The sequence below is a fragment of the Bubalus bubalis genome, chromosome 20, assembly GCF_019923935.1.
Source record: "Bubalus bubalis isolate 160015118507 breed Murrah chromosome 20, NDDB_SH_1, whole genome shotgun sequence".
Taxonomy (NCBI): domain Eukaryota; kingdom Metazoa; phylum Chordata; class Mammalia; order Artiodactyla; family Bovidae; genus Bubalus; species Bubalus bubalis.
Genome location: NC_059176.1, coordinates 38205829 through 38226921, shown reverse-complemented (window position 1 = coordinate 38226921; position 21093 = coordinate 38205829). Strand labels below are relative to the sequence as shown.

Here is a 21093-nt window from a genome sequence, read left to right as displayed (position 1 = left end):
TAATTTATGTCTTAAACATAATTTGTTTAATTTACATAATTTGTTTAATATTACATACATAATATACATATGTATAATTTACTGAATTATACATTTCACTTAGGGACAGTGGTAAAGAATCCGCATGCCAAAGCAGGAGGCGTGGGTTCCGACCCTGGGTGCAGATGACCCCTTGGAGAGGGGCACGGCAACCCACTCCAGTATTCTTGCCTGGAAAAATCCCATGGACATAGGAGCCTGGCAGGCTACAGTCCATGGGGTCGCAAAGAGTAGGAAGCGACTTATCGACTAAACAACATCAAACTTGGCGAAGGTCACAGAACTTGTAAATCGAGAAATTGAGCATCAGATACAAAACATCTGGCTTCAGTACCCAGGTTCATTCGTTCTGCTCTGGTCAAATAAGTAAGTAGAGATACATTAAAGACTTGGAAATACAGAGATTTTCCTAGGTACTGTATTATTTTCATCCAAATCTGCAGCCTTTCTCATTGATGGAAGCAGGGTCGGTTACACGGAGTAGACAGGGACCTTCGGGCAGGAATGAGGCTGACTGACAGAGACAGGGCGAGGGTGGAGTGAGGGCGTGTCTTCTGGAGGGTGTCGTGGCGCAAGGAAAGGCTCCCCCGGGGGTCTCCCCTCCCGGCCGCGACCGCCAGCCTCCGGGAACCTCTGGGCCCGCGGCAGATCGCCACATCGCCGCGGCTCGCCCCCCAGCGCCGTGCAACCCAATCAGCGGCGCGGCCTGGAGCCCCGCCCCTCCCCGTCCCCCGCGCCGGGGCTATATAAGCCTCGGCCTGGCCAGTTTCACCATCGCAGTTGTGGCTCGGGCCTCCGCGTTACGTCGCTCTAGTAACTGAGGCCACGGACCTCTCCGCATTCCGTTCCCCTCTCCGTACGTACGCCGCGCCGCCTCTCTGCAGCGCTCATTCGAGCGCCGCCGCTGGCGTGGGCCCCGCCTGCTTTCCTCCTCGCCTTTCTGTGTGTCCGCGGCTGGCCGGCGCGATGCATCTGGGCCCGAGGCCCGCCACGCTGGGGCTGCTGCTGCTGTGCGCCGCGGCAGCCGGCGCCGGGGAAGCCGAGGAGCTGCACTACCGGCAGGGCGAGCACCGCGCCGACTACGACCGCGAGGCGCTGCTGGGCGGCCAGGTGAGGCGGCCAGACCGGGGGCTGGGAGGGCCGGGCCTCGCAGCGCGGCTGCCGCGGGCTTTGTCCCCGCGGGACAAAGGGGGCGGCCGGGCGAGGCCTGGTCGGGGCAGCCTGACAATGGGGGCCGGGCGGGGCGCCGCTCACTCTCCGATGGACCCCGGAATCTGTAAGCGCGTCAAAATAGTGCGGCCCAAGAGCCGGATCCCTTCTACTTTCCCTATAAGGGGCAGGGTTACTGAGGGGATCACTGGGGGAGGGCCCTTGGAGAGCAGATATGGGTCACCCCAAAAGCCCTCCGCAAGGGAGGTCTCTAATAGCTCTGTTTTTCTCCACCATTTTGCCCTCCTGATAGTAATGCGTGATCCCCTCTGTATATCGCTTACCTCCCAAAGGAAGAAGTCGATGAATATGTTAAACTGTCCCCCGAAGAGCAACACAAAAGACTGAAGTCAATCATAAAGAAAATTGACTTGGACTCAGATGGCTTTCTCACCGAAAGTAAGGACGTCCCACACAACTAACAATGGAGACATCCCTTTGTAGGAGACAAATACAAACATTTAAGCAGGGTGTCTGTTGAGTGTAGATGACTAGTGTTGCAATCAATTAAAGATGATATGTGAGAGGGGAAAAAGGACATGGTGAGTAGGTTTTATACCTCCAAATCTTTAGACATAGGATACCAAGTAAAGCTCAGTGCTTTCTCCAGTAATACATAAGCATCATTGACCTTACACGGTGTTCAGGTCATACCTAGAGCAATTGCCGGACTCCTCACATGACTTTTTATCAATGTCAACAATGTAATTCCTTTTGGAGAAACAAACTAAAGCCTTAAGGCATTAAGTTTATTGCTCTTTTGATAAATGCTTCATTAGAATCTTAAGAACTTGCTTCTTTTTATAAGCAAGTAGGAAAGGACCTGTTGCGTGTAAATTGTATTTATGACAGATTATTATAACTCGGTAGGAACCATATAATCATTATATCCACCTCTTTTTGTAGGGGTGAAGAAATTGAAACCCAGAGGCATAAGTACCTTGCTCAAATGAGTGGCAAAACCAGGATTAGAATCCATATCTCCTGCCCTTAATTCAGTCTTTAATATCCTTCAGTTAAAAAAAAAAAAAAGAGTGCTCTTAGATAGGTTCTAGAGTCAGGAACGAAATGCACAGATTATTAAAAGAATAGTCTAAATAAATAGCTGCCTCTCCCCATTGCTTCATTCATTTGAAGAACCCTATCAACTTTTCCAAATTGATCCTCAACAAAAATTCAGGAACTGTTTTGCCATAACTCTCATTTAAATGGTGCCCAACATCTGAAGAATGAAGTTGCTAGAGAGAATTACAACCTGATTGGTAAATTCAAGATGTGTTGTCAATGAAGTTCCCTCAGGTGTGGTCACCAATATTAAGGCTTTGTTCCTTCTATGTGAACAACAGAGCCTCTAGACTAATTATCCAATAAGAATAGGTCCATCTTTGGATACATTAGAGAGTGCACAAGATGATTTGGAAAACTTGGTGGCATTTATCTGTAAGGGCCTATATATGCTCCAGTATTTAACAGTAAGCTTTTAAAAAATTAAAATTAAAAGGAACTTAGTCCAAATCTTAATTTAGTAGATGAGAAAACAAAACCTTGAGAGGGTAAACTTACCTCTAACAGCAGAGCTGAATTGTGAAGCCCTGTTTCTGGCCTCTGTTCCATTCTGTACCCTGTTATGCCTGGATGATCATTCCACTTGAGGACTCTTCAGGAAGTTTTGCTTATTTGCACGTTAAGGGCCATGACTGGACTCGGGTTCTTGAGAGACAGCAAAGTTCAGTGGAAAGAGTTTGGGCTTTGAAGCCAAACATGGGGTTTGAATCTGGACTCTGCTTCTTATCAGTTATGAGTCCTCAATTTCTAATATCAATTTCCTGAACTGTAAAGCAATGATTATAATTGCCTTGTTTTGAAGATTAGAGACAGCATCTGTAGAGAATTTGGTGTAAAGTAATTGTTCCATGGTTACTATAATTATTCTATCCCAATTTAAAGTTTCAGGAGAGACAAAAGTATCTTTACTTTTCTCTATTCACCTGACTTCCCTCAAACTAACAGAGGAGTACCATTCTTTAAACTAAATGGTGTATTATCTTTAAACCAAATGGATACTCTTGCTATTCTTACAAATATGCACATTTTTCTCCCCTCATCCCCTTTTTTCTATGATGCATATACTAAATATCTCTGCTGCTGCTAAGTCGCTTCAGTCATGTCCGACTCTGTGTGACCCCATAGACTCCGCCGTCCCTGGGATTCTCCAGGCAAGAACACTGGAGTGGGTTGCCATTTCCTTCTCCAAAATACCTCTATAGATATTTTAAAGTATTTTAAGATAGATTTTTAAAAGTTGATTTGAAAGTGGACATTTGAGATTTAGAAACTTTGCCTCCATGTTTTCAGATACCCAGTTAAGACAAAGCTATTACAAGACACGCATAAATCATAATTGCTACCCATAACTTTGTTAAAATTTCCTCCAGATGATTTGATATAGTTAATGGTAATATACTGTAACAATGTTTCTCAAACTTCAGTCACTTGAGTGCATTTTTCAGAAGTTAGATCATACTTATCTATTATTTCCTTAATATAGTCTTGATTCAACTCAATGTAAAATGTATTTTAAACTTTATATTACTTTTGTAAATGAAGAACACTTTTTTCTAATACGTATTAAGTGGGTAGCTATTCAAATATTTGTGCTTCCTGAGAGATCTGTGATAATTAGCAAAGTAAAAGTTGCTCAGTCGTGTCCAACTCTTTGTGATCCCATGGACTATACAGTCCATGGAACTCTCTAGCCAGAATACTTGAGTGAGTAGCCTTTTCCCTCTCCAGGGGATCTTCCCAACCCAGGGATCAAACTCAGGTCTCCTGCATTGCAGGTGGATTCTTTACCAGCTGAGCTACAAGGGAAGCCCAAGAATACTGGAGTGGGTAGCCTATCTATTCTCTAGTAGATCTTCCCAACCCAGGAATCAAACCAGGGTCTCCTGCATTGGGACAGATTCTTTACCAACTGAGCTATCAGGAAAGCCCAATTAGCAAAAGTTATCTGCAATTTTTTGGATAATACGTTTTAAAAGTCAAGTGCTTTCTTGGCCAATTGGTAGTTTATTTAATAAATACTTCTTGAGCCCGGTGCTTTCTAGTCATTTGAAGTACCTCAGTGAACAAAATATACCAAAACTCTCCGTACTCAAAGGGCTTACATTCTGGGTTGATCACATACAACATTCTTAGATTCCAAACAGCTCTCCTTGTCTCCTACTCCTATTTCTATGAACGCAGCTAAACCAATTCTCACTCAAATATTTATAAACACTAAAGTTTTGTTTTTTTTTTCTTTTAAAGAATGTTTAGAAATCCTCACTACTCTTAAGTATCAGAATTACTGTCACATTCATTGTGTTCTGGGAAATTCTCATAGGTGAACTCAGTTCATGGATTCAAATGTCTTTTAAACATTATGCTATGCAAGAAGCGAAACAACAGTTTATTGAGTATGATAAAAACAGTGATGGTAGTGTGTCATGGGATGAATACAACATTCAGATGTATGATCGGGTGATCGACTTTGTTGAGAACACTGCTCTCGATGATGCAGAAGAGGAGTCTTTTAGGCAGGTGAGTATGTGTGCACAAGCTTTTTCTTTTGATCATATCAGTTCAGTTTCCTGCATGAGTGAGCACAAGAACCCTGAGGTCATCGACTGGATTGCCTTGTTCTCTAGGCAATCACCTGTTCCACCTCAGTGGTCATTTTGATGTTTCCTTTCTAGCCAGATTTTGGACTACCTCAGTTATCCCTGCATCTTTTTCTTAGCTGCATCCTTTGTTCTCATTTCCTGGTTTGCTTTTTTAGTGTATTTTGAATATGTTTCATAATATTTTATTTTATTGTGTTATTGAACGGTTGGTTTTGTATCATATTTATTAAGAAGATTATAGAGGCCTATTCCCATTTTTAAGTACCATTTTAAGTATTTATATAAAATAACTAAACATTTTTTAAATTGTGGTAAGATACACATAAAATTTACCATTTTACTATTTTTAAGTGTACAGTTCCATATTTTTTTATTATATTCACACTGTTAGGCAACCAATCTCCAGAATTTATTTCATCTTGCAAAACTGAAACTCTAAACCCATTAAAGTGTTAGTCACTTAGTCATGTCTGACTCTTTGCAACGCCATGGACTATAGGCTGCCAGCCTCCTTTGTCCATGCAATTCTCCAGGCAAGAATACTGGAGTGGGTTTCCATTCCCTTCTCCAGGGAATCTTTTCCACCCAGGGATCAAACCCAGGTCCCCTGCATTGCAGGCAGATTCTCTACCATCTGAGCCACCAGGGAAGCCTCAAATAACTCCCCGTTTCCACTTCCCCCGGCCCCTGGCAATCACCGCTTTACTTTGTGTCTCTGAATTCAACTACAGTAATTCTCCAACATATGAATGAGTTCCATTCCAAAAGTGCATTCCTAAGTTCAACAAAGTTAGCCTGTACCCAACAAACACAAATCAGCTATACAGTATTATAATAGGTTTATAATACTTTTTGCACAAATAATACACACAAAAATACAAAAAAATAAAACAACTTTAATCTTACAGTTTAGTACCTTGAAAAGTACAGTAGTTCCAGCTACATCACTGCTGCTTTTATGCTTGCCTCTGGACGTCTTGGGCTTGAGATAAGGAGACTGTACTACTGTATTTTATACAGTGCCTGCATGCATGCTGAGTTGCTTCAGTCATGTTTGACTTTGCAATGCCAGGCTCCTTTGTCCATGGGATTTTCCAGGCAAGAATACTGGAGTAGGTCGCCATTTCCTTCTTCAGGGCATCTTCCGACCCAGGGATCGAACCTGCGTCTCTTATGTCTTCTGCATTGTCAGGCTGGTTCTTTACCTCTAATGCCACCTTCAAAGCCCGTACTCTGTACATACTGTACAGTAAGGTACACAGAAGCATAAGCACTTGGAGAGGATGCATGCATGTGACAATGGACACCAGACATGTGAATTAGCTTAAGTGATTGGACATGAAAACACACGTTCACATCTTTTAAAGTTTGCAACTTGAAGGTTCATATGAATGAGACTTACTGTATTCTAGGTGCCTCATATAAGTGGAATTATACAGTATATTTTTTGTGATTAGCTTATTTCACTTAGCAGTCTCAAGATTTGTCCAGGTCATAGTATGTGTCAAAATTTCCTTTTAAAGACAATAATATTCCATTATATGTATATATCACATTTTGTTATCCATCCATCAATCAATGGTGAGTTGAGTTGCTTCATCTTTTTGGCTATTGTGAGTAATGTTGCTGTGAACATGGATGTACAAATACCTCTTTGAGATCCTACCTTTAATTCTTTTGTGGGTACATCCAGAAGTGGAATTGTTAGTTCATATATAGTAATTCTGTTTTTAAATTTCTGAGGAACTGCAACACTGTCTTCCATAGTGGCTGCACCATTTAAAATAACTTATTTTTAAAGATTCAGTATCACTGTGAGTTGTGTTGTGTCTCATGGTTTAATTTGTTGAAATACTTCTTAAGCAGAATTGAGGAAGACATATTTAGGAATTAATAGGAACTTTTTAAAAGACTTTACTTAGTAATTAGTAGGAACTCTTTAAGACAAATTACTATAAGCCTTAAAAATTGATATTGTGAATACTTTGTATTTCAGAGGTAGTTTTAAAGACTTTTTTTTAAAAAGAGGTTTTTGTATGTGGAAAAAATAAACTCAAACAACTGTTTGCAAAGGTCATGTCCCAAAATATTAGTCAAGGGTGCTTTGAAAACTTTTGAGCTTCCTCTATTAGCATCTACAATTTAGTTTTTACTGTGGCCATATTGTAGCATTGTATATGCTATTTATTTAAGAACCACTTGAACTCTGTAGGTCATTACTAACTCGAAATTGGTTGTTTCTCTGCTAAGGATTGTCGACTAAAAAAATGCACAACTTGAGAGTTGTGTGTTAAGTTTTATTTGAGGCAATATGAGGACTGCAGCCTGGGAGACAGCGCCTCAGATAGCTCTGAGAAACTGCTCCAAAGAGGCAGGGGGGGGAGGAAAGGACAGTATATATGTGATTTGGGTAAAGGGAGTACATACAGTCAAGCACATTAATTTTTTTAGAAAGTTTCTGCTGGTCTTATGAAGCTTCTGCTAGTCATGAGAAACAGTTGTCAACCATGAAAGATTTTAGTGCTTTTCTAGAGATGAGGAGATATAAGAATTGGGCTCATAAAATTATCTCCTGAGAATATCTAACTATCTGAAGACCTGTCCTGCCAGTTTTCCCAGAACGCAGAGTGCCTGGCTTCTGCTGTCCATCTTGAGCTCCTTCAGAGGGTGCTGGAGCCCAGCAGCTGCAGCAGCACATGATTTAATTATTGTAGAGGTAGATGGCAGGCACCCATGGCAAGTGCCAATTTGTGGTTGACATGATTATGCATATGCTGTGCCGGTACCACCAGTGTGGAGGGTAAGGACTCCAGCTCTGGGGCCAGCCAACCTGGCTTTACATTCAGCAAGGGCTTCCCCAGTGGCTCGGCAGCTAAAGAATCCACTTGCAATCCAGGAGCTGGAGGAAATGCGAGTTCAGTCCCTGGGTTGGGAAGATCCCCTGGAGGAGACGGACTGGCAGGCTGCAGTCCAAAGGGTCGCAAAGCATCAGACAGGACTGAGCATGCACGCAGCACCCCGTGACAGTGGTGTGCCTTGGGTTCAATTAACCCTCCTGTGCCTCAGTGTCCTCATATCTAAAAATGGGGGTGAAAACAGTATGGAGAAATAGTAATAAATAGTAGCAGTTGAACTGGTAAATCCTTCTATGTTAATTTGAAAGAAAATTGTTGAAGAAAACATGTGAGTCACATATTTATCTCTAATACTTACATACAATCAGCTTTTGGAAGTTGTTTAAGCATTTGTTAACTATCAGCTTTAGAGTAGATAAGATTTAATATATAGGGGGAAAGTATCCTCTTTTTCTCCTTATTTGGGTCTTCATCTTAACAGCAGACTAAAAAGAGTGTAAATCAGTCTTTTCACTACTTAGTGCTAAAAAGAAAACAGGTGATGATAATGAGATCTAGAATTTGTCTGCTAGTTATTCTCCTTTACTATAGGAATTAACTCATCTTAAAAGCATCGTTCACATTCCAAGATTTTTTCTTAAAACCAAACTATGGTGTGACATTATGACTTCTTTGCCAGGGAATAATACAAACGTTAAATACAGTATTTTAAAATCTTACCAGAAGTAAATTCTGTGTGTGTTTGTTTGTTTTTCACTCAAAAGATTTAATTACTATCCCATCAAAAAGTAGGGAAATTGTGTAGTTTTTTAAAATCTATATTCTTTGGAGAGTGGAGTAGGGTGGAATGTAATAATACATGATGGTATCGAGAAGAAAATTTTCACTTCGAAGAAGTATGTGACTTGTTACATAAACTGTTGATGAGGAGTTTGGTTTTTTTTAAAGATGTCTGATTTTAATGCTGTGTTTCCCACCCAGGTACTCCGGACATGTTGATTATAAGACTGTACTTTTAAAGAATGAATTAGATGGACCAAATAGCCTACAGGAATTAATGGGTCCCTGAAATGAACACTTCTCATTGGGAGTCCTATTGGTCCTGTTGCTTATTCTTCAACAACATAGGAATATGTCTCTACATGAAATTCTATTTATAATACTTTGTTAGAATTATATATATATATATATATTTACATATATAACCCACTAAAAGTGGATGTGGGGTGTAAAAATGAACCCAGACACAACTGCATGATTCTGCAAAATAAAAAATAAAAGGAAGAATGTATCGATCTTGATCAAAGTTACAGCCTAAACATTGTACCATAAAATAATCATAAAAAGTAATTGGATGTCCAAATAAAATGTTTCTGTATGGAAGCCTATTAAAAAACAAAAATCAATTTGATAGCTGAATTATATATTACTTCTAATGTTTTCATATAGAGAATAGAGATAACCTGGAATAATGACTCACAGGCTGTGAGATGCCGGAAAAAAAGTATTTCCTTATGACCTGATGAACAAGTATAGTCAGCACTTTTAAGCAGGATAATTAAAATTTGAGGACCTACCTGGCAAAAGCTCAATTCCTATAACTTCTTTTTTTTTTTTCATTTTATTTTATTTTTAAACTTTACAAAATTGTATTAGTTATGCCAAATATCATAATGAATCTGCCACAGGTATACATGTGTTCCCCATCCTGAACCCTCCTCCCTCCTCCCTCCCCATACCATCCCTCTGGGTCGTCCCAGTGCACTAGCCCCAAGCATCCAGTATCGTGCATCGAACCTGGACTGGCAACTCGTCTCATACATGATATTTTACGTGTTTCAATGCCATTCTCCCACATCTTCCCACCCTCTCCCTCTCCCACAGAGTCCATAAGACTGTTCTATACATCAGTGTCTCTTTTGCTGTCTCGTACACAGGGTTATTGTTACCATCTTTCTAAATTCCATATATATGCGTTAGTATACTGTATTGGTCTTTTTCTTTCTGGCTTACTTCACTCTGTATAATACAATTCCTATAACTTCTAAAGCCAGCTGCGAATGTGCATGTGTAAGCAGGATTTATTTGTGTAAGATATAATCATGCATGTGGCTAATCAGAATCTTAAGACCTAGACTTTTGTTCTGTTATCACAGGTTATAGGTTTCCTCATGTAAAATCTTTAGTCTACCAAAAGATGGCAGTTTTGTTCTTCACAAGTTTCTGTTACAATGTAAAAATAAATGGCTATAGTAGTTTCTATCTTTTTACTACTGTGCCTAGTACTTTCTATGCACTAGAACACAAGGGTTTTATACAGAAAAAAAAAAAGTGTTGAGGTTTTATGAAACTGACAGTCCTTTGTGGTCGTCTTTTAGAAATTTGCCCCTTTGGAAAAAGTCTTTTGGTGTATTAGCTTCTTTAATATGAGTCTCTAATAAATTGTGTTCTTTAAATGACCATGAATAAGACTTTTAAAAATCACATTATTTTTTAAAAACCTGAGAAATGTAAATGAGAAAAGTACTTTTTTTTTTTTTTTTTTAAGAAATCTCAGCTATTGAAAGAGATCCTTTCTTTCCATAGGCAAATTTGGCCAAATTCAGCTCCCTCTGCTGAAACATGGACCATTTTGCTCCAGATTGAAGGGTTCTTTCATAAGGAAATCTAAGCACTTTAGTATTTTGAATCGTGATTTATTCAAAAAACTTGATTGACTCAGCTAAGTACCTCAAATTCTTGTTCTTCTACTTTTCCCCATGTTAAACCTGAACATAACATGTACATTATTTAGTCTAGTTATTTAAAATTATGAAACATTAAGTTAAAAGCAGCTATTTGGAAACATTTTTTTTTCTCTGCCATGATTGGGTGAATATAACTGGCTAGTGGAATCTGGGTATTTAAAAGACAAATTCCTTGGGGAAAGAAGTGAGCCTCTCCACTGTAAATCAGTCATCGTAAAAGAACTACTGTTTCAGTAAACGAGTGCTACCTAACCTCTAGTATTCTAGAAAATTGAGAAGAGCATTTCTTTTCAACAGTGAAACACATAAATTAAAAGCTTCTAAAATATTTGAAATTGTGCTTTTTAAAAAAATGTGTGGTTTAATACACATCAGTTTATAAAAAGGAAAATTATTCCTAGAAATTTCTCAAAATAAAATGTATGCAGGATTAGCAATATGCCACTATTGGCTTCCAGTACTCTTAATTACAGAATTACCTTTGAGAAAATTGATTAAAAGTCTCTTTTCCCCTAATAGTCGCTACTGCTTGGTTTCCTACCAGAGTGTACTTGAGGGGAAAGAAAAGGAAGATGGGCATGATAAAGTAGAAAATGGTATGATTCTTTAGCTCAATTCCAAGATAGGGGCTTTTCAGCTTTTGATGTGTTTATCTGGACATACAGAATTAGCACTGTAAACAGCCTACAAAGAGTAGACTTCCAAATATTTACCAAAAGTATTCTCATAAGAGGACTATTTGAAACCTGTTACAGTGTTTTTGAAAAGTCATTTTGAAGACCAGAAACAGAAATAGGCACACTAAGAACTAATACATAGTCTAAAGTCATTGCTTTGGGGGCATTCAAAAAGTTGCTGCGGTTGTTAAAGAAGGTAGTGTGTAGTATTGTAGAAAGAACAGGAGGGATCCAAGTTCAATATATTTTAGCTGTTTTCCTGACATCCCTTTCAATGAATCATTTTAATCTCAGTTTTTCTACCAATAATAGTAACATGTAACATTGAATACCTAATATGTTTTCTAATTGCTTGATAGGAATTCTCATCCCAGTTGCTTAATAGAGATTTTTTCTTATTATGAATTGTTCAGTTTATTTAAACTAAAACAAAAAACAGTTCACTGATTTCTCTCACTTCCCTACCAGCCACTTCTGGCAGCCACCTGTCTGTTCTCTCTATCTGTGAACTTGGTTTTTTGTTTTTGTTTTTCAGTTTTTTTTGTGAACTTTTTGTTTGTTTGTTTTTAGATTCTACATATGCAAGGTCATACAGTATTTGTCTTTCTCTGACTTATTTCACAAAGCGTAATGCCCTTGAGGTATATACCCATGTTGTCTTAAATGACAAGATTTTATTCTTTATGGCTGAGTAATATTCTTATATATATATATAGTGGACTATATTATATAATTTCTTTATCTGTTTATCCATCAGTGGATATAGGTTGTTCCCATGTGTTGGCTATTGTAAATAATGCTGCAGTGAACATAGAGGCTTGTATGTCTTTTTGAGTTAGTATTTTCATTTTCTTTAGACAAATACCCAGAAGTGGAATTGCTGGATTGTCTTGTATAGCATCCAGGTGTCAGGTGTGCCTCACTGTGGTTTTGATTTGCATTTCCCTGATGATTTATGATGCTGAGCATCTTTTCACGTGCCTGTTGGCCATCTGTATGTATTCGGAAAATGTCTATTCAGACCTGCCCATTTTTTTAGTTGGACTGTTTGTTTTTCTATTGAGTTGTACGAGTTCTCTATATATTTTGGATATTAACCCCTTATCAGATAGATGATTTGCAAATATTTTCTCCCATTCAGTAGCTTTCATTTTCTTGATGATTTCTTTGGCTGTGCAGAAGCCTTTTAGTTTGATGTAGTCCCACTTGTTTATTTTTGCTTCTGTTGTTTTTGGTGTCAAATTATCCCAATTGTATAGTTGAGGAGCCCAAAGAGGTTAAGCAGTTTGCCGTAAGTAACAAGTTAATAAGTGGCATTGCTGGAATTCAGATCTGAGTCTCCCTATGTCGCTGTACTGCTTCTAGTAAATGCTTGTTATTTGCCCAACTTACCATCAAAGGGATGATGTGAAGATTAAATGTGATCATGGATATAAATGTACTTTAGAGTTCACATAGCTTGCATTTTTCAAAGTATTTTTAATGACATTATGGGATGAATGAGAAAACCTTTAAATGTTCAATATTTAATTTTCAAAGCTTCATTTAAAGGACAAGAAGCGATTTGAAAAAGCTAACCAGGATTCAGGCCCTGGCTTGAACCTTGAAGAGTTTATTGCTTTTGAGCATCCTGAAGAAGTTGATTATATGACGGTAAGGAAGAAAAAATTTCAAGATAACTATTGAATAGCCAAAACTTTAAAACTTTTACATAGTAATGAAAATAAATTATATACAAAACAGAATTTTAGGAGATGATCTCAACTTTTCCTTGCTTCAGAAAAGGGGTGGGAAGACGGAGGTTTGCTGGTGGAGTGGGGGTGTGTACAGGGCGGGAGAAGGTTAGGAATGAGGTTTTCTTCAATCTCTGAAGTGTGTATGTGTATCCGTCTTTGCCTGGCTAGTTTCTCTTTCATAACTGGGTTATCTTCAGCGCCTTCCTTGTCGTTTTGTAGCTTTCAGACTTTTCTCAGGTGTTTCAATATCAGTAACACTAGAACTTCCTGTTTAGTTTACAAGGTTACTTGTGAAAACTTTTGGTCTGGGAACACTATCACATTTAGATCCCTTTTCATAGGGTATGGGGGTGGGATGAGGTGGGGGGATGCAACTGCTAATGACTAATAATGTTTTTGCAACTTTAGGCATAATGAGTCCTCTCATCCCTTTAGTACTTAAAAGAAGTACCAGCTCTTCAAAATTTTGTTGAACTCAGGGTATAATTCAACAGTGATTAAGTCCCTGCTATGACTCGGTAAACTTCTTGGGAGCAGAAACTATCATATTGGAGAGTAAACTTTAACATAAGAAATGGCTTTTAAAAAACAGACTAAACGTTTACATTGAGGTCTGTTGCCTGGCATCAGCCCCCAGCTGTGTGGCTTGGTTCCCTGGACATTTCAGGGAGGGAAGATGTGGCTTTGTGCTTAATGGGTCATGGTTGGATGTCCCTGCCTTGATAGCAGGACTGCAGATATATTTTCTCTCGAGCTCGGTGGCAAGACACCACCATCAGTGCCATTTCTCTTGCCATTGTGAGGCTTTGGATTTCTTACTTTCCACAAAGTACATGACCTAGTTTGAGAACATTGCTGGGCACAGTTTGTTTAAGTGCCAGAATTAAGTGGAGATAAGCTAATTGAGCCCTAGCATGGTAGGCGGAGAATGTTGGATCTTGATTATCTGGGGAATAAGAAACAGTTGAAGACTGAGGAGGGAAATGACCAGTGATAGCAATGAAATAATTTAGGCATTATGTGTATGGCCCTGGAATATAAAGTGGCAATGGAATGAATTGATGAGTGACCAACATTTTGAAGAAAGCATAGACAGGAATATTGACTGATGTAGCATGGGAGGGGAAGAGGGCAAGAATCAGAAATGACTCTGAGGTTGGAAGCTTGAGTAACAATGATACAAAAGCAGTACCATCGCAGAATGGGATATGTCGGGATGGGAGAGGATGGTCTTTGTGCTGGGTTGGAGTTGATGGCAGCACACAAGATGGGTGATCATAAGACGGTGTCTCATTCAGAGCAGCTTCATTAATTTCTGTTTACCTTAATTGTCTTCCTGGATCTTTTTTTCCTTGTTTCCCCTTTAAGAGTATATAGGATAGGAAAGGGCAGAATATAAGATCAACTAAGTGATTCTACTTTGAATTAAAAGTTGGAATTTAAAAATATTTTCATTCACATAATTTTAAAAATTATTTTAACCAAGGCAGCATTCTTGAAATAAGTCTGTTGTTTCCCAAGAGGATTACTTGAATGCAGGAATAATCCGTTTGATCAGTGATTCTTTTATTGGATCACAGACTCCTTTAAAAAAAATATGATGCAAGCTGTATACCCTGCCCCAGAAAAGTCCTGAACATGTCCATGTTCATACACATAAAATACTGGGTTATAATTTCAAGAGATTCTCAGATCTTCTCTCCAAAACTAATCTTTGGGTCTCCAGGTTAACATCCCCTGGTTTCTGTATCGAAAATCTGTTATATTTGATTTAAAAAAAACCCAAAAACCAACAACTTCTACTTAAGTGTTGTTTCATGCAGATGTAGATAAAGCCCCTGGATTTGACTACAATAAGAGAGTTTTGAGAATATGTTTCACTGTAGTTATGGTTCTGGAATCCAGGCTGAAAAAGTATTCAGGCAGCAGCAGGTAATGAGGAAATGAGAAGAGTAGATGTAACCTCTGAGAGGAAAAGAAAGACCAGGATGGCGGTTAAAAAGTGCAGCAGAGTCATGGGAACTTGGCTGTTTTTAAAGGCATAGAAGAAGGAGCTACTGGAAAGGGTTGGAGAAGCTGGAGTTAAGAGTAAAAGAAAGCTCTCAGGAAGTGGGGAAGTATGGGATCTAGGAAGACAGTTGAGGGCTTCATCCTAGAGAAGAGGGGCAGAGCTTTAACTGCTGAGATCAAAGAGAAGGATGAAAGGAACAGGCATCAAAATAGAGGTGGTTAAAGGTGAAGATGCAGTGCTGGGAAACAAGGAAGGATTTCAGAAGACCTCTCCCATGCTTAGAAAAACAGGAAGTCTTTGCCAAGAGCATGCTGGAGAGAATTGGGGTAAGGCTTAGAGAAAATAGAGATGTCAAAAAACAGCCATAGAGTGTTAGGTAAGCTGAGGCAGAGATAGACTTCCAAGCTGCAGTGAGAGCCCACAGAAGTGGCAAAAAATAAATTTATAAGGATTAGGTTTCTATTTTTGTATCTTCCTCTGATTCTGGAATAAAGGAGAAAGTGATGTGGGTCTGACGTATAGCATGAGGACGGGCGTAATAAGAAAAGGGTCCAAGGGGACACAGGAGTGTAGTAAGGGAAGCAGTGGAGCAGGCCGTCTTGGGAAAGCATAACTAGAAAGGGTGTGATCTTTGGGTCAGAAGGGATTAGTTAGTAAGGAGCCTTAGAAAGAGTCAGGAACCGATTTGGGGGCAGTCTAGGGTGGATGAGGGTAGATGAATGGAAGAGGAAGCAAGGAAGTTGAAGTTTTATAGGGTACTGACCCATTTCAGGCAACAGTTCTATGCAGAGACATCTGAGATGAGGGTTCTTTTGGCTTGTTAATGGATTGACAGGAAAGTGAAATTAAAGAAGACAAAGGTAATATAAGATATATCATTCTTCAGAAGGAGGTAATGTGCAGAAAATAGAAATGTGAGTTTATTGCCAAGGTTATTCAGGAGGGTGAGGTAGAGTGCTCAATAATAGAAGCTTAAGGATGTTAAATTCTAAGCTATTAATATTTGGGGTTTTATTCCTGCTTCTAAATTCCAGTGTTTAGAAAGATTGTGTGGCAAGTATAGACAAAATAATTATTCCTAAAGAATAATTAGGTTAATTATTTCTATAGTAGGATTAATGAATTATAGTAGAAATAATTCAATAATTAATTCTATAGTAGGGTTGATTCAGATGGTGATGGAATTGAAACTTTTGTGACAGATTTTTTTTTTCTTTTTGGTGAACATACATGCAATAGGAATTTGTCATTCAAGAGGCTTTAGAAGAACATGACAAAAATGGTGATGGATTTGTTAGTTTGGAAGAATTTCTTGGTGACTACAGGCGGGACCCGAGTAAGTAGGCTGGGGATGTGTGGAAGGAAGGGGGTAGAAAGGAAGAAATTGAAAGACAGTCTTGCTCATTGAGAGCTCTGTTTGACAGAGGAAAATGAAAGAAGAACTGGGCCTGATACCACCTTGTTCAGTTCAATAAAATACTAGTGAAACAAAGGGACTTAAAGCTTATCTGAGAATGCTGTTTTGCCCACTTTTAGTTCCACATATAGAGCCAAGCTTTTTTCTTCCATTTCAAACAAATACAATGTAATTATCAATTCAGATGGCTGAGGAAGTAAAGGTTGATATTTTTAAACAGACTCCTGTACCTTTGCATGTAGATCTTAGAAGAAGAAAATAAGTAAAATCCTATAAATACTAGACTAAGACTGTGGAAAATGGCTTACTGTTTAAAATTTAAGGAGGTTTTATATGCAGCTTTTCATATAAGCAGCTGTCTTTTCAGAATTTTTGCTTAGCGTCACTTACTGTGAATGTCACTTTAAAATTACCTATGGCATTACTTTGTAAGAACACACATTGTGAGAACACACAGGAAGATTTAGTCACATGATGTTCATAAAACCATTTCCCAGTTCAGACTTGGGCAAACAATATCAGAACAAGTAGCAGCAGTTAGTAAAATTACTAGTTTGTGATAATATGTAACACTTAAAAAAATTTTTTTTCTCCATGAGATTTCTACATAGACTTTTTTTTAATCTCCATCTGTTTGTTTATGTATTTTTTAATATAAATTTATTTATTTTAATTGGAGGCTAGTTACTTTACAATATTGTATTGCTTTTGCCACACATCAACATGAATCCGCCACGGGTGTGCACGTGCTCCCCCTCCTGAACCCCCCTCCCACCGCCAGGCTCGACGCATGCTACATAGACTTTCATGTTTGTTTGTTTGTTTTTTTCACTTTTTCAGTTGAGTTTTATCCCAGAACAGTTTTATAATACAGCTGATGTTTTTTCTTTTTGGCCACATCACACAGCATGTGGGATCCTAGATCCGCCCCCAGGGCATTGAACCCGCGGTGCCTGCAGTGGGAGCACAGAGGCCCAAGCCCTGGTCTGCCAGGGAGGTCCCTGTGCAGCAGTTTTACATATGTCCCCTCCCTTTTGAACCTCCTTCTCATCTCCCTCCCTCCCGCTGTGCAACAATTTTAAAACTCTGAGTATCACTTTTGAAAATTACTACAGAGTTTGCGCGTATTTCAGCCCTTTTCAGTTAAGTGCTTTGTTTCTTTGGGCCTCCTTTATGTGGTAAGCTTTAAATTCATTTCCTCTATCTGGGGCTATACCAGACTTCTTATGGGATATGTGTGATATTCTTGTGTATGCATGTTTATGTTCTTTTTTAATATTGATATATTAACAGCCGCAAGTGAAGATCCAGAGTGGATACTTGTTGAGAAAGATAGATTCATGAATGATTATGACAGAGATGCTGATGGCAGACTTGATCCGCAAGAACTGTTGTCCTGGGTTGTACCCAATAACCAGGGCATTGCCCAGGAAGAGGTAAGTAGTACAGAATGATTCTCTCATCCCCAAATTTGTGCTATTGTAGTAAAGGAAATTCAGAATCTTAAGCCAAAGAAGGAAGTAGTGGAGTTATTTAGGATCAATGCAGTGCTATTTCTTGATTTAAATCTATGATCTGTTTTAGACTGTCAAAGAGACAAGGAAGTTAAGATGGTATTATATATGAATTCAATAGTACAATAGAATAATCAAAGTTTGTATTTACCTCTGGGGCTCAAAATGGGTTATACTAATTTTCCTTGTCTTTGCGATATCCTGAATTGGATTTGAGTTGGGAGGAGACAGAACCCAGCAGAAATTAAGAAAGGAGGTAATGAGAAATGCTGTAGACAGACCCAGTCATGATAGTTAATACTTTTAGGTACTTAGACAATAATGAGTACTTGGTATACCTGAATGATTTTGACAAATCAGATCCCATTAAAATGTGAACATCTTGCTGAAAAATACTTATTACGCTTGACACGTTTTTGTTTTATTTTAAAGGCTCGTCATCTAATTGATGAAATGGATTTGAATAGTGACCGAAAGCTCTCCGAAGAAGAGATTCTGGAGAACCAGGACTTGTTTCTTACAAGTGAAGCCACAGATTACGGCAGACAGCTTCATGATGAATACTTTTATCATGACGAGCTTTGATCCCCGGGTGTATCTGAGTAGAGCACGGGCTCCTTTTATAGTTTGTTACCAGCTTTACTTTTGTGATAAAATGTTGATGTTATATTTTACACTCTTAAGTCTTACCAGAGTCAAAATTATCTTAATGTACATTATAGTTTTGGCCTTTTAGGAGAAAAGTAAAACAAAAGCCTGATATTTATTTCCAAATGCATTGAAGAAATGAAACAATGTTGTGCCATATGACAAAAAAGTCTTTCCTAAAGAGTCCATCTGTTTAGTACTGTATTGTGAAATATTTGAGTTCTGTTTCCATACTTGAAAAAAAAAAAAACAGGATTTCAGAGATGCCTGAACAATATTATTTAAGTAGTATGTGACTAAGCTATCAATTTTTTGTTTTAAGTAGGTTTAACTTGGGAACTGACAGAAGGACATTGTTTTTAGATTTAGCATTTTGTTTTAAAACCTTTAAAGGAACCTTAGAAGGACTTATACCTCACATATTAATGTTGAGAAGTTCTGCTTAATTTTAAAATGGTTTCTATAATGGGTTTTATTGTATGAAATAGAACTTTATATTTTTGCATATGTATAGATAGTAATTATATTTAATGTGTAACTATAGCATTACGGTGTGTGGAATTTGACTTTGTCCAGAACTCTTTTCTGTTTCTTTTTTTTGACTGATTAAAAATGAAATGTCCTATCTTTTTATATGTTTGTTTGATTTTTATTTGATCTTTCAGGTAAACCTTGAATTCAGCAAAAGTTTTGTTGTATTATACATTACCTCACCTCATTCATTCCTGTATTTGAGAAGTGAATGTTCTCAAAACTTTGTTAAATTATATTCTTGCTGCATATTCTTATTTTGTTTTTTTTTTTTGATAAAAGAATCATATTGTAATTGAATGTACACCTGACACATTTCAGTTGCTAGTATAGCAAATGTGGTCTCACTCTTTCGGCTGGAAACAATCGTAAGGATTGCACGGGTTGAAATTACCAGTACAGCCTGAGATCAGTCATACTGAAATTAAAATCACACTTGATAAGCATTTGTTCATACCTATGTAGTCAGTTTTAACCTTATTCAGGAAGTTAGCTTGTTACCTTGGTGGGGAGTAAGAAAAGTGAGAAGGTGAGAAATTTATTTTTTTTCCCAGCTTTAACTCACAGTTTCTATTTTCTTAAATAACCTGTATTTGTGGGTGAAGAGGTCAGCTATGCATTCTGTTAATCTTTTTCTAATCTGAAGTTATCTCTTTTATAGCACGCACAGCATTGGGAGACTCAGCTAGTCTTTATGAGTATTAGAGAAAACCTGAAACTCTTTTCTGATAGAATTAACTGTCTGCTTACCTCTCTATTGCTCCCGTTTTTGCTGATGTGAGTTGTGAATACAGATTATAAACTCTCACACTTTAATGATAGCTTGCTTACCCTGATGGCTAAAGTACATGGTTTTCATTTTAACTTACGATACTTGTCTGGTTCCTTAAGAATTAAAAGATACACAATTATCACTCATCTGCCATTTGTCAACCTTACTGAAATCAGGATATTTGGAATTACTAGTTTGATTAGCATGCTAATCATTTGTTTTTCTTACTAGATTCTCCAAAATCAATACCAGAATTGTTAGAGGATCAGATACAGCTTTTATTTTAATCTGATGAGTTAAGAATTAGCATTCTACATTCAGCCTTGATTTCACGTGGATATAAGAATTTTGGTGACATTATTAGTGGTCATCCATATCTGTACTTCTTTAATCCCTGGCATAAAGAAATTATACTTTCCAGCCCCCATGTGGGTGAACAAGGGCTGGTTCTAACCAATTAAATGTGAGTGGAAGTAGTATACGTCAAAGCAGACCAGTGACAAACCTTTGCCGTGCCTTTGCCCTGGTGTTGTAGAGGACGCCTTACTTGAAATGGTGAAGCCACAGGATCAAAGTAGTCTTTTTAAAGGTTTCTTGCTTTTTGGCTGCGCTGTGTCTTCGTTGCTGTGCACAGGCTTTCTCTAGTTGCGGCAAGCTGGGGGGGATACTCATCCTTGCCGTGTGCGGGCTTCTCTTGCAGTGGCTTCTCTTGTTGCAGAGCAGGGGCTCTAGAGTTGCAGGCTCAGCAGTTATGTTGCACGGCTTAGTTGCATGTGAAATCTTCCCAGACCAGGGATTGAACCCATGTCCCCTGCACTGACAGGTGGATTCTTTATGGAAAGTCCCGAAGTAGTCTTGATTACTGAGTGACCCCAGGAAGGTCAGGTGGACCCTCAGTGGACTTTGCATGATCAAAAAATAAGACTTTTATTAAGCTGCTAAGATTTTGGTAAGAGCACAGCCTATCCTTACTAAGAGAAGATTTAGTATTAAATAATTGGCTTTTATAAGCATACAGAGAAAAAAGAACCTGCTTTGAACAGAGTTTCTATAATTCAGAATAGAAAAGTTTATTTCTTTTGCTAATTCAAAATAGAAAAATTTATTTTTAATGCTTTCATTTGGATTTTAAACAAGCCTCTTTAAACATAAAGCTTTTATTTTTATTTTAATAGAAATAGGATAATTTTGACCAGAACAGCTACTAAAATGTCTCAGTTTTATTTGGAAAAAAAAAAAAAAAGTACTCAATTCAAGTACAAAGGAAAACGC

At 38.3% G+C, this 21093-nt stretch overlaps 1 protein-coding gene across 3 annotated transcripts; it reads left to right on the top strand.

Moving 5' to 3' along the window:
• Positions 1-805: 805 nt before the first annotated feature.
• On the top strand, positions 806-19151 carry RCN2 (reticulocalbin 2). Of its 3 annotated transcripts, none has more exons than XM_006080709.4 (7): positions 806-1149; positions 1542-1647; positions 4634-4830; positions 12744-12845; positions 16179-16275; positions 17650-17792; positions 18303-19151. In XM_006080709.4, exons 1-7 carry the CDS (start codon positions 1006-1008, stop codon positions 18453-18455), a joined length of 942 nt encoding a protein of 313 aa, XP_006080771.1. In that variant the 5' UTR covers positions 806-1005; the 3' UTR covers positions 18456-19151. The 3 variants fall into 3 exon arrangements, with proteins under 3 accessions (XP_006080771.1, XP_006080770.1, XP_044789329.1); XM_006080708.4 differs by having other exon boundaries at positions 12732-12845; XM_044933394.2 differs by lacking the exon at positions 12744-12845.
• The last annotated feature ends 1942 nt before the right edge of the window (positions 19152-21093 follow it).

Coding starts and splice junctions, on each gene's coding strand:
- RCN2 (XM_006080708.4), top strand. CDS start 1,006: ATGCATCTGGGCCCGAGGCCCGCCACGCTGGGGCTGCTGCTGCTGTGC. Junction 1,150..1,541: donor AGGCGCTGCTGGGCGGCCAG/GTGAGGCGGCCA, acceptor TACCTCCCAAAG/GAAGAAGTCGATGAATATGT. Junction 12,846..16,178: donor AAGAAGTTGATTATATGACG/GTAAGGAAGAAA, acceptor TACATGCAATAG/GAATTTGTCATTCAAGAGGC.